General features: G+C 40.4%; 1 protein-coding gene across 1 annotated transcript; it reads right to left on the reverse strand.

The window, feature by feature from the left end:
* Positions 1–423: 423 nt before the first annotated feature.
* On the reverse strand, positions 424–13,337 carry Cth (Cystathionine gamma-lyase). Its single transcript, XM_065220688.1, has 5 exons — positions 13,170–13,337; positions 1,779–1,929; positions 1,343–1,717; positions 1,100–1,280; positions 424–984 (listed from the first exon to the last, which is right to left on the reverse strand). Exons 1-5 carry the CDS (start codon positions 13,202–13,204, stop codon positions 515–517), a joined length of 1,212 nt encoding a protein of 403 aa, XP_065076760.1. The 5' UTR covers positions 13,205–13,337; the 3' UTR covers positions 424–514.
* Positions 13,338–13,730: the final 393 nt, after the last annotated feature.

Here is a 13,730-nt window from a genome sequence, read left to right on the forward strand (position 1 = left end):
GACAGATGCTAGAATGTGTGTGAACAGTGATGTCTCATAGAAAACAATTATTGAAATTTTTATTTACTCACTCACACTCACTTTCACCTTAAGGAGGAGTGTTAAGAATAACCCAATTGATGCATTAAATCATTCCCGCTTGTTACCTCGTTAGAATAAGGCGAAGTTTAGTAAGGGAACAGTTCACGAGTCATAGAATTGTTATGATTTTTTTCATCACTGCACTCAAGTAAATTATAGAAGGCAAATGCAAGTTCCAAGTGTATGTATAACAACAAAGTTTTTTTATTCAGTCCGATACTCACTCAAACTTCGGTGAACAAAAGATTCACCAGACAAACAACTGTGAAAACATTGGATTTTATTTTTTACGTGTTCTTAACATTTCTTTTTGTTCTACCTTACTCTGTTACAATTTTTAGACGTTCTATAATGGCTTTTTTAAAACTTGTTAAAAACTTCACATAACATGTAATTCCCCTTTAAAATCTACACACATAATTTACTACATAAATTAGAGTTGCTCAAGTGCCTGCTTCAGATCCATGATCAGATCATCTGCGTCTTCCAAACCCACTGAAATTCTGATCAAGTTATCACTGATACCCAGGGCAGCACGCTGCTCCGCCGGTACGGAGGCATGTGTCATAACTGACGGTACTTCTGCAAGACTTTCATATCCACCGAGACTTTCCGCCAGCGTGAACACCTCCAGGGCCTTGAGGAACACAGTAGATTCGTCTATACCACCTTTGATGTAGAAGGACATAATGCCACTGTGTCCGTAGGTTTGTTTCTTGGCTAGTTCATGCTGTGGATGCGATGGTAGGCCAGGGTGCAGCACGCGTTCCACTTTCGGATGTTTTTCGAGATACTTGGCTACGGTCAATGAGTTGGATTTGTGTCGCTCCATGCGCAGGGCTAGCGTCTTCAAGCTACGGTTTACCAGGTAACAATCGAATGGCGATGGAACGATACCGACAGCTGTTAAGAAGGATTAGTCAATCAATGAAATTTGATCTAGGCTTTTTAAATGTATCATTAACCGCATTCTACAAAGAAATCATTTTGCTTGAAAACATTATGAATAGGATCCTACCGTTCTGTAGAAACTTGAGCTTCTCATATAGGGCTTCATCATTCATGATAGCAGCTCCCATTATTACATCGGAATGTCCATTCATGTATTTGGTCAAGGAGTACATAACAATGTCGGCACCCAAATCGAGTGGACGTTGAAGATATGCCGACAAGAAAGTGTTGTCCACCACAACCACAACCTGAAGCAAGAATACTCAGTTTTATAAACTATGAAAGTGAAAAATGACGCTTCATATCATACCCCGGGAAATTTGTGCGCCACTTTGCTGACTGCCACAATGTCAACCACCTTCAACAGGGGATTTGTTGGGGTTTCAATCCAAAACAGTTTCGTGTTTGGCTTCACCGCAGCTTCAACCTTTGCCAAATTAGTACAATCGACAAAGTCGACCTCGATATTCATTTTCATAGCCACATTTCTCAACAACCGATTGGTACCGCCGTACAAATCATCCCCGGCAACAATGTGATCTCCAGAACTTAGCATTGTAATCACGGTCGTTGTTACCCCAAGACCAGAGGAGAACGTCAGACCATATTTGCCGTTATCCAACGAGGCAAGACATTTCTCCAACACATCGCGGGTAGGGTTACCGCTGCGACCATATTCGAATCCCTAGAAGAAATAGATCAATACTTAAACATATTACAGTTTAACTAATGGCGCATAATCTTACAGCATGCTGACCCGGACCGAACTGTTTGAACGTTGTACTCATGCTGATGGGAGGCACAACGGCACGACTAGACCACTGTTCCGCTTCTTGACCCACGTGTATCGCCTTAGTAGCAAAACCCTTCGGTTGCGCACGGAAGCCATCTTCGGCTCTGAAAAGAGAGGATCTCATTAACGTATTTGTACAAACATTCAAGTCAACAGTTTAATATGATAATGGGGATTATAAGCTTTTTGTAAGACTCAATTACAACAATCAAAGAGATAACAACGAACGCTGCTGATTTTAAATGTGCCAAAATTGTACCTTCACGAAGTAGACGGCATTTGACCGGACAGTAAATAACATTATCAGTAGAAACGCCATGCGAAGATAACGGGCAACGCTACAACAGGATGAGAAAGGTATCAATAAGCGGCCATACTCTGAACGAATCTTTTGTTGTTCCTTAAGTGCCCAAAATGTGATAGCGAGTTATCAAATGTATATTCGCAAAGATGATGAAATTGCAGCACTTTCGTTCTCTTTAATTGTATTATTTCTGAAGCAAGACATAATCTTTTTCAGAATATTGTGCATTAATATCGTGTGTCATTTTATTGCAAAACTGTCTTTTATCGTTACTAAAATTATATCTTATTGGCATTTTAAAGTAGCTTCGAAAGCCTAGGTTATGGTTTACTTTTTATGTTGACAAACCAAAAACATAATTAAATCAAGTAAATGACTTATTTTATTTATTTATTTATACAATACAATAATAATAGCACAAGTAATCTATTAATGATTTTCAGAGTATATGCTACCATTACATTACGGATGTACCTATTAACCTAACTGAAGTAGTTGCTGCATAAGTTTTTAAATATTGTTGAACTTCTTGCTGTCCCTCGGTAGTTCATTCCATAACCGAATCGAACGATAGCGCAACAATTCACTTAAAAAATGTGTAGAGCATCTTGGAATAATTAAAACATTTGTTCTCGAAAATTGAGAGTGAATAAAGAAGTTTCGAAGATAAAGGGTAGAGAACTACTTCGGCCTAATCGCCCATTTTGAGCCTATCGAGCAGTAAACTTCAAATAAATCCATTATTTCGGCGGTAACAAGTCAATTATGCGTTTGGTACGATAATATAGTTAAAAAGCTACCGAACGAAGTCAATTAGAACGCGTGAAATGAAGGTTTGCACCCATAATTCACAAACACAAAGGAAGCGCTCCCCCCCCACTGCGACCTAGCAAGAAGTACAGTCGACTTGTTTCGCGCTCCGGTATTTCGGAAGTTTTCTCGGTATTCGGTTGGTTTAAATTATCAGTTTTTTCTCGCTTAGTGATTACTGGCATAGTACCCGGCTAAACAATTATCTGAAAGTGAGTTTTTTTCTGAGAAGAAAGTGTGTTTTCGGCATCATCGGAAGGAAAATTGTTTTTGCGATTGCCAATTCGCCAACCATTTTGCCATCGGTGCGTGATCACGCATACCTGCACACAGATCATCGTCATCGAGTGTCAGCATCTGCCTCCGCATTTATACCGGTCATCCATCATCGTGTGTCCAGCTGAGTGCCGAGCCTAATACAAGCACACCACTACAAAGATCGCCCGCACACGCGCATCGAAGGTCACCCACGCTGCGCGTCGCTCCGCTGCTGCTGTGTAATCACTCGGTGGTAGTAGTATAGCAGATAAGTTTTTTTTTCCTGTTTCTTTCTCTCGCCCATCAGTTAAATTTAATTTTGTGTTTCTGTGTTTGTAGTTTTTTTCTGTTTATTGTGTCTGTGTGGTTTTAAGCATCGTTTCAGTGGTAGAGCGTTTACCGCTCCCACTAGTACGGCAAAATGGACGTCTCGTCAGAAGACGATATGGACATTTTGTCGGAAGATGAAACCAGTTTGCCACTCGATGGCAAGAAAAGACGAAAACGTCCTGTCATTCATGGTTCGTCTCAGAAAAGCCCCCGATCGCGAGCCTATCCAGATGACTCGACTGGGCCATGGGTTGTCTACTTTCAGCCCAAAAACAAACCTTTGAACTTGATGCAAATTTCCACTGATCTGACGAAGCGATACTCGGCCGTGACCGAAATCACGAAGGTTAGGCATAATAAACTTCGTGTTGTCGTTTCTAACCTGAAGCAGGCTAACGAGATTGCTGCCTCCCAGCTCTTTACGATTGAGTACAGGGTTTACATACCAGCTCGTGATGTGGAGATCGAAGGTGTGGTCACCGAAGCGAGTCTGACCCCCGAGATCTTGGAGAAGCAGGCGGTTGGCCGTTTCAAGAACCCCTTGCTCCCCCCGGTGAAGATACTGGATGTCCAAAAACTGGGCTCAGTATCTGTCAGCGAGGGTAAAAAGAGTTTTACCCCCACAGACTCGTTTCGCGTGACCTTTTCTGGTTCAGCCCTTCCTCAGTACATCGAGTTGGGAAAACTTCGGCTACCTGTGCGCTTGTTTGTTCCTCGGGTCATGATCTGCCAAAACTGCAAACAGTTGGGACATACGGCCTCTCACTGTGGCAGCAAGGCACGCTGTTCCAAATGCGGGGAGAAGCACGAGGATGGCGCCTGCACAGTCACGGCACCAAAATGCGTGTACTGCAAAGGATCTCCTCCTCATGGTCTCTCGTCGTGTCCGGTGTATAAACAACGCGGGGAAAAACTAGAGCGCTCTCTTAAAGAACGTTCCAGGCGGTCTTTTGCAGAAATGCTTAAGACAGCCAAGCCATCGACCAACGAAACAAATCCCTTCGCTCTTTTGTCAGATGACGAGTCTGGCTCTGACTTCGCTGAGGAGGGAGTTTCTTTCAGTTTTCCGGAAGGTTCTGCCCGGAAACGAAAACGCATCCGTTCGCGGAAAGTTGCAGATCAAGAACCCCAAATCAGCTTGCCCAAATCAAGGAGTGGTGGAAAAAAGGAGACTTCTACTCCTCCTGGATTCCGCAGAACTGATTATACCCAGGATTTTCCACCTCTCCCGGGGACATCCAAAACCCCCGATGCCCCAATTTTCAGAACACAAGCCCCTTCTTCATCTGGGTTGTTCTCATTTGATAACATTGTGGACAGTATCCTCAATTACCTCGATATTTCTGATCCTCTGAAAAGCATTGTTCTGGCAATGCTTCCTACTGTGAAAACCCTCTTGAAGCAGTTGACATTGAAGTGGCCCCTCCTTGCAGCAATCATCTCCTTCGATGGATAATTTTCCAAACGAGGTCGGGGATTTGATCACTGTTATACAGTGGAATTGTCGAAGTCTTATTCCTAAGATAGAATCGTTTAAGTTTTTGGTTCACAATAATGATTGTGATGCATTTGCTCTGTGTGAAACTTGGCTCTCTTCAGATATCGATCTTCCTTTTCATGATTTTAACATTATTCGACTGGATCGTGAGGATTCGCGTGGAGGAGGAGTACTTTTGGGGATCAAAAAGTGCCATTCCTTCTATAGAGTGAATCTTCCACAATTTCCAGGTATTGAAGTTGTCGCATGTCAGGCTTTTGTTAAAGGCAAGAGCCTTTGTATTGCTTCTGTGTATATTCCTCCCCGAGTTTCGATTAGTCAAAAACAACTTTCAGATATCTGTTCAGTTCTTCCTACTCCACGGTTGATTATGGGAGATTTTAATTCCCACGGTACAGGCTGGGGGGAACTGTATGATGACAACCGTTCTACTTTGATATATGACCTCTGTGATAACTTCAATATGACAATTCTTAACAATGGAGAAGTAACACGTCTGGCTGGTCCATCCTCAAATGGAAGTAGATTAGACCTCACACTTTGCTCTAATTCATTATCGTTGGATTGCACGTGGAATGTGATCCAGGATCCCCACGGTAGTGATCACTTGCCGATCAAAATTTCGATTGCCAGTGGGTTCAATCCGTCGGAATCCGTTAACGTCGCGTACGACCTCACCCGTAATATCGATTGGACAACGTTCAAGACCGCGATAGATGAAGCCGTGTCGTCGGTAGAAGAGCTTCCACCGTTGGAGGAATATAACTTCCTCTCCAATCTGATCTTGGACAGCGCGCTTCGAGCTCAAACTCGGCCGGTTCCAGGAACGTCTTTTCGTAGGAAACCTCCTACCCCTTGGTGGGACCAGCAATGCACTGAGGTTTATCGTAAAAAGTCCGACGCGTTTAAGCTTTTCCGGAAACGCGGAACACCCGAGTATTTCGAAGCGTACTCGACTCTTGAACACGAACTCAAGAGCCTCATCAAAGCCAAGAAACGCGGATACTGGCGGCAATTCGTGGACGGTTTATCGCGCGAAACGTCGATGAATACGCTTTGGAACACGGCGCGAAGGATGCGTAACCGGTCTTCAAACAACGAGAGCGAGGAGTACTCGGATCGGTGGATTCTCAAGTTCGCGCGAAAAGTATGTCCTGATTCCGTGCCGGCACAGATGATTCCTCGCGAAACGACGAATTCGGTAGACGAGATCAGCCAGCCTTTTTCAATGCTGGAGCTCTCACTCGCGCTCCTTTCGTGTCGCAATTCGGCTCCGGGGGCTGATAGGATCAAGTTCGACTTGTTGAAGAACCTCCCAGACGTCGCTAAGAGGCGCATGTTGAACTTGTTTTGTCAGTTCCTGGAGTTCAATATTGTTCCAGATGATTGGAGGCGAGTGAGAGTTATAGCCATTAAAAAGCCTGGAAAACCCGCGTCAGATCATAACTCGTATCGTCCCATCGCGATGTTATCGTGCATTCGAAAATTGTTGGAGAAAATGATCCTTTTTCGCCTCGACAAATGGGTTGAGACGAACCACCTACTCTCAGATACTCAATTTGGTTTCCGTAGGGGTAAGGGAACGAACGACTGTCTCGCGTTGCTTTCCACAGAAATCCAGTTGGCATTTGCTAAAAAAGAGCAAATGGCTTCTGTGTTCTTGGATATTAAGGGGGCTTTTGATTCAGTATCGGTTGAAGTCCTTTCAGACAAACTCCACGCTTGTGGCCTTTCCCCATTAATTAATAACTTTTTGTACAATTTGCTGTCAGAGAAACATATGAGCTTTTCTCATGGAAACTCTACAGCTTCTCGATTTAGTTACATGGGTCTCCCCCAGGGCTCATGTTTAAGCCCCCTTTTGTATAATTTCTACGTCAGAGAAATTGACAATTGTCTAAGTGACAACTGCACGTTGAGACAACTTGCAGATGACGGAGTAGTGTCAATGACAGGGCTCAAAGAGGTCGACCTGCAAGGACCCTTACAGGATACCTTAGATAATTTGTCTACTTGGGCTATCGAGCTAGGTATCGATTTCTCCTCGGAGAAAACTGAGTTGGTCGTTTTTTCTAGGAAGCATAGCCCAGCACAACCGAAGCTTCAACTTTTGGGTAAGCCGATCACTCAGTCCATGTCTTTCAAATATCTTGGGGTCTGGTTCGATTCCAAATGCACCTGGAGATCCCACATTGAGTATCTGAGACGAAAATGCCAACAAAGGATCAATTTTCTCCGAACAATTACCGGAACGTGGTGGGGAGCTCATCCGCAAGATCTTCTAACGTTGTACCGGACAACGATTTTATCGGTTTTAGAATACGGTAGTTTTTGTTTCCAGTCGGCGGCTAAAACTCACATCATCAAACTGGAACGTATCCAGTATCGTTGTCTTCGTATCGCGTTAGGATGCATGCACTCGACTCATACGATGAGTCTCGAAGTGTTGGCGGGCATGTTGCCACTATCGGATCGGTTTTCGGAATTGTCCCTCAGGCTCCTCACCCGTTGTGAAGTTATGAACCCACTGGTAATCGAAAACTTTGAGAAGCTTCTTGAGCTAAACCCTCAAACTCGTTTTATGTCATTGTACTACGTGTACATAACTCAGGATGTCAGCCCTTCACAACATAATCCCCATCGTGTATGCTTCTCCGACTTCGGCAATTCAGTTAGTTTTGATTTATCTATGACGCAGGAAATCCGCGGAATTCCAGAACATCATCGTTCCATGATTGTTCCGTCAATTTACGCTGCAAAGTTTGGCCAAGTTGATTCCGCAAGATCGTTCTTCACAGATGGATCACTAATAGAGTCGTCCGCTGGTTTTGGTATTTTTAACGAATTTCATAGCGCCTCTCGAATGCTTCAAGCTCCTTGTTCCGTATATGTTGCTGAACTGGCGGCAATATATTATACGCTAGAAACGATCGCCTCACTTGCACCAGATCATTATTTTATTTTTACGGATAGTCTCAGTTCTGTCGAGGCTATTCGCTCTATGAGGCCGGTAAAGCACTCCTCGTATTTTCTCATGAAAATACGAGAGCTTTTAAGTGCTTTATCTTTAAGATCTTTTGTCATCACCTTTGCATGGGTCCCATCTCATTGCTCGATTCCGGGCAATGAGATGGCTGACTCACTTGCTAAGGTGGGCGCTATGGAAGGCGATATTTACGATCGACAAATCGCCTACGATGAATTTTTCTTCATTTATCGTCAACAGTCACTCGTCAGCTGGCAGAATAAGTGGAGTGAAGGGAGTTTAGGACGATGGCTATATTCGATCATCCCTAAGGTGTCGAAGAGTCCTTGGTTCAAGGGGTTGGATGTGGGTCGAGACTTCATTCGTCTGATGTCTCGCCTCATGTCCAATCACTATTCGTTAAACGCTCACTTGTATCGTGTTGGGCTGGGAGACAGCAATCTCTGTGAATGTGGGCAAGGTTACCAAGACGCCGATCACATCCTTTGGTCTTGTGCTGAGCATCGTGGAGTCAGATCTGAGCTGTGCGATTCCCTTCGGGCTCGAGGTAGACAACCTAATGTTCCAGTTCGGGATATTTTGGCTAGACGTGACCTGGAGTTTATGAAACTCATATATGTTTACTTTAAGAATACTAACCTTAGATTGTAAGTTTGATTAACCTTGTGTTTAGTTTGTGTATTGTGCGTGTAGTTTTTTTTTAATGTTTGTTTTCAAGATGAATAGAAATAAGTTCATGTTTTAGGATTAATTAAATATTTGTATAATAAATCATATTTCAAACCTCCTTCTCCCTTTCCCCACCCAAAAAATTGTAAATCTCCACTAACCTCGAGACGACCGCGAGTAATCGGTTCAATTCCTTTAACTCTTGATTTAAGACAATAATCATGTATAATGAAAATGATAACTCGGCTCTGTAAAGTTTATTCGATTGAGCCTGTACAAATAAATTAAAATAAAAAAAAAAAAAAAAGAAGCGCTCCGACCGAATCAATTTTTATCCTCATCCGATAGGCCGAAGTGAATTCATTGGCGTTTCAATGGCGTTTCAATACATTAGGCCGAGTTTAAAATCCGTAGGCCGAGTTTAAAATCCGTAGGCCGTGGAAGCCATCAGTAATAATAACATTCAGATTGGTGCTTAACTTCTCTAGATCAAGAAAGAGTAAGTGCGGTTGTGCTTAATAGGCCGAAAGTGGGGTAGTTAACCCTATCGAACTTTCGTTTAAAATTTGAAAAGCTTGAATACAAATTTTAAGTTTCATGTAGTTGACGAAATAACTTAGAAAAATTAGAAATGTGATCGTATTTCAGCAGGTCGTACACGTATCTGGTATCGGCATTAAATACCAAGTTTAATTTCTTTGTATTTGTCTTAGAAGTTAAGCTAAACAGAATATTCCCGTACAAAATAACGGAACGATTAAGGAAACTAAGGAGTGAAGTGCACAATACACTTTGCTGCCGAGGGGCGATCAACTTCATAAATCAGCTGAACTGTAAATACACACTTCGGAAAATACACAAAAAATACGTGAATGCGAACACGCTGAAACTAAAATACCCTAATAAAAATACTCAAAAATACCTCGAAAATACTTTGTACACGAACAATACATTTCATAATGAATTTAATACACTTTAATACAAACATACACAAAACTTAAAAATACATAAATATGGAAAAAAAAATACAAAATACACATTTTCAAGTCGAGTAGATGAATCGAAAATACTCAAGTTGATAGCCCCTCGTTGCTGCACACAGCATTGACTTAAGCATTCCAGCTTAGGTTGCAATCCTCTGCAAACCAAGATTTTTAATTATGTCAGAATACGTAATGATATCAGCACCCACTTTAACTTATGGGATATCCTGGATACCAGTTCGTTTTGATGTAAAAATAATCAGACCATTAGTTTCACACAATTTTAAGATTTTTTCTATATCTCTATTTAGTACTGATATAGTTTCAGAAATATTATTCAATTTGCCAGAGATGTATAGTTGACAGTCATCTGCTTATAAGTGAAATTTACAATTTAATGTAACATAGAAAAAAGTAGGGGTCCCAGGATGGATCCCTGAGGAACCGAGTTTCCGATGATGAATTGAAATCTTTGCTGAAATCTAAGAGCGCCATCACGGTTAACATTTTCTTATCAAGAGCATTTCCTCAATCGTCTTCAATTTTTATAAGAGCTGTAATCGTGCTGCAGCTCTTACGATAACCAGAATGTAAAGAATATTGCAGATTAGTTGTTTGGATAGAATTGATTGAAAAAATTTCGACAGAGCACAAAGTATGCTAACCAGGTAAAAATAAAATAAAAGGTCGACAATCCTTTTATGTAGCTGGATTGTCAATCTTACCAATAGGAACAATCTTAGCCACTTTCCATGAACACGTAAAGACATTTTCAATATATTTAGAGGAATGGGATCAGTACCCACATAATCACATGAAGCAGAAGCAAACTCTTCCAAAATATCGTTACTAGTAATACCTCTGAATGAAAAATTAGCAAAAAGTTCATCAGCTTGCTCCGTTTCAATAAACGAACTTTCAGAACCTATTTCTGTCACCTCTGGGGTGCCCCAGGGTTTTCATTTAGGTCCAATTATTTTTATTGTGTACGTAAACGACATTTCCTACATAGGAACTTAAAAAAATAAAAGTACTTATATATGCAGACGATATGAAGCTCTTCATGGAAATAAGTCATTCTAGCGACACAGAAGAATTCAAGAATGAAATCAACTTATTTAACACTTGGTGTAGTAAAAGTCTACTCCAACTCAATAAAAAAAATGCAACGCAATTGTATTTAGCAGAAAAATAGAAACACTTATTTTTGAAATATTTTTAGGCAACCAAACAGTAGAAAAATGTAAAATTGTAAGGAACCTAGGTGTAAGACCTAGGAACATTATAATACAATCATAACGAAAGCAAATAATATGTTGGGCTACATTAAGAGGTTCAGCTATATCAAGACCCATACACTATTAAATTATTATATATTACATACGTAAAACCTATTCTGGAATACTGTAACCTAGTATGGAATCCGTACATTGCCGTACACGAGGAAAGCATAGAATCCGTCCAAAAACAATTCCTTTTATATGCCCTTCGCAAATTGAATTGGACCGCAATTCCTTTTCCATCATATGAAGCACGCTGCATGCTCATCAATGACATTATATCACATTTTTTTTATCTAGTTCGTTTATTTTTAAGGCTCAATCGCGTTAGCTTTACGGAGCCGATAATTCATTGTTCTTTATTTGTAACAAAATTCACTTAATTCTATGTCTAGTGGGAGTGGGGCCGAATACTCGCGGCTTACTCGAGGTTAGAGAGGTACATTGTCGAAGGATAGGAAAAGGGGAGGAGCATGGGGGTAGGGTTTCGTTGTCTCATCAGAGCGATGTATTATTTCACATTGCATAGAATCATCAGAAATACTTTTACAATTAAACTTCTACACACCCTGTCGGCATCTAAGAACACGAAAATTATTCTAAATCAAACAGAACAAATTACTCAAAAAATGGCCCCTTCAATCGAATGATGCGACAGTATAATCCACACAACATATTTTTTTTAGGAATGTACAGTGCTGTTCGATATAATAGCAGCGCATGCCGATTTTCGTACAAAATTGACAACTTTGTCATGTTGTAACATTGCTCTCTTGAGATCAATTGAGCTGAAACGTTCGCCAAAGAACTACAAATATGTTCAATTTGCGATTACAAAATACAAAATTTTTAGAAGCACCTGCCGGGAAGTGAGATACTATGTAAAATTGTTCACGTTGAAGAACTAATTTGAGAATTCTGATGAAAATTCCAAAGCAATTTAAATAGATTTTAGCATGAATTCTAGAGGTATGTCAGCCAAAAAGTCATGAAATAATAATAAAATTTGACTCAGCCGTAGTTTTTAAAACTCAGAAAATATCTGTAAAATAAATACTAAATTTGTATGATTAAAATAGCGAACAATGTGTTACAACTACATATTGTTGTATGTAACTATTGAAATAATCGAATCTTCATCTGTTAAAATTTCTTTAAAAATTTCAGCATTCTGTAAAAAGTTTTAATAACAATATTGGCAATTTTCATACATAGTTCTAACCACTGATTAAAGATATAATATTAATGAGGAAAATATAAAAACTGCCTAATCAATCACAGCTAATCTAATTTTTGCCCCAATACCTACCATACGCATCAACACCTTGACACACCTTCTACATTCATAGGTCCCATAGATTGCGCAAGCGTGGACCTAATTTAAATTGCGCAGGTTTGTTTCTCTCTCGTTTTATCTTGTGAATATTAGCGTTAGCGACATAAATAGTATCCTTGATAATAAAAATTATCAATTTCAAACTTTGAAAGGTAGCACCATTTACTTTAAACTATTTTAATTTAACTTCTAGTGTTACCAATGTTTGGATGTTAGGATAATTATACCTTTCTTCCAATATCAACAAACAGTGCACAGTACCTGCAAGTGTCGTAGTACATGGTTATTCATAGGCGTGTTCTGCGTAGTCACTACACCGCAGCTCGTGTAATCTGGTTTGCGAATATCAGTACTGCGTGACTTGCAACTAGTTCGGGAACAACAACCCACTTCCCATTGAAGGTTGGATTTTACTAGTAGGTTAATATTTCGTAATTTGGCATTTCCATGACATCATCCTTTTTCCTTTCACTAGACGTTGAACTAGTTCAAATTAGCAAGTGGCATGGTAATGAACTGATTGGAACTGTACTTAATTGATAATGTAAATAACCGGTTACCACCTGTCAAACGTTATCAAAACCGTTTATATTTTCTATGGATAAAATTCAGAGTTCAGAAATGGCCTAAATACGAGGAGTTATTTAATAGGGAACTATTTATTCAACAACAAAATCAACTAATCATTGGTTTAACCCATCGGGTCACAAATGCTTAATAGCATGTGTTTTATCATTTGTTGTTGTTCCAATGCCACACGTGAAGCCTACGTTAATTAGGAGCACGACGCTTTTAACTTTGAATGTGTAATTGTTCGAGCAAACTCACTGCGCTACTTTCGTCGCTCTCCTTGTATATATGCACTAATATATGATACCACTATCACTAACCTCTCCACTCCGTTGGTGATTCTCTCGCTCGACATGATTCCTTTCAAAATTGATTCAAAACGTCACTATTTGATAGTTTTCAGCTGAAGATGTCCTGTTTTATATGGCTTCAGAGTTCTTTTAATGATACACGTGGAATTTATGACGAAACGGAAAAGTACGTCTACTCCCTGCGCGATCAGACCGGCAACTAGCATGGGCCGAGTCAGTAATCGATTCTTTTATTTTATTTTGCCTCGTTATTACAAGTTATAAGTTGCTCCCATCATGGATGGTCAGACCACTGAGAGGAGAGTAGCGACGAGTAAACGAACGAAAGCGAGGGCTATAATCATTCAGTTGTACGTATTACCGGCTCGAGCGACAGCGAACTTGTGGATGCGAAATATTGCAAAAAATAGAAATACGCTCTCCGCGAAAGCGACGGCAAGACTTGTAGCAAGAGAGTAAATGCGTAAATGGTTGTGCGCCACATTGGAATATGGATTTAAAAAAAAACTGTGAATGCCTAGTATGCCATATACTGTGTAGAAAAAAGTAACTAATTTATTTGTTTTTGAT

This window comes from Ochlerotatus camptorhynchus, unplaced genomic scaffold (genome assembly GCF_037179485.1).
Source record: "Ochlerotatus camptorhynchus isolate MF236.1 unplaced genomic scaffold, CSIRO-AGI_Acam_v1.1 ptg000130l, whole genome shotgun sequence".
Taxonomy (NCBI): domain Eukaryota; kingdom Metazoa; phylum Arthropoda; class Insecta; order Diptera; family Culicidae; genus Ochlerotatus; species Ochlerotatus camptorhynchus.

What these genes read in the sequence shown, in the direction of transcription:
- Cth (XM_065220688.1), bottom strand. Translation starts at nt 13,204, where the DNA reads ATGTCGAGCGAGAGAATCACCAACGGAGTGGAGAG. An exon ending in ATCACCAACGGAGTGGAGAG is followed by an intron (nt 1,930 to 13,169) that starts GTTAGTGATAGT and finishes CTCTCTTTTCAG; the next exon opens with AGCCGAAGATGGCTTCCGTG. An exon ending in GCTCAAGTTTCTACAGAACG is followed by an intron (nt 985 to 1,099) that starts GTAGGATCCTAT and finishes CCTTCTTAACAG; the next exon opens with CTGTCGGTATCGTTCCATCG.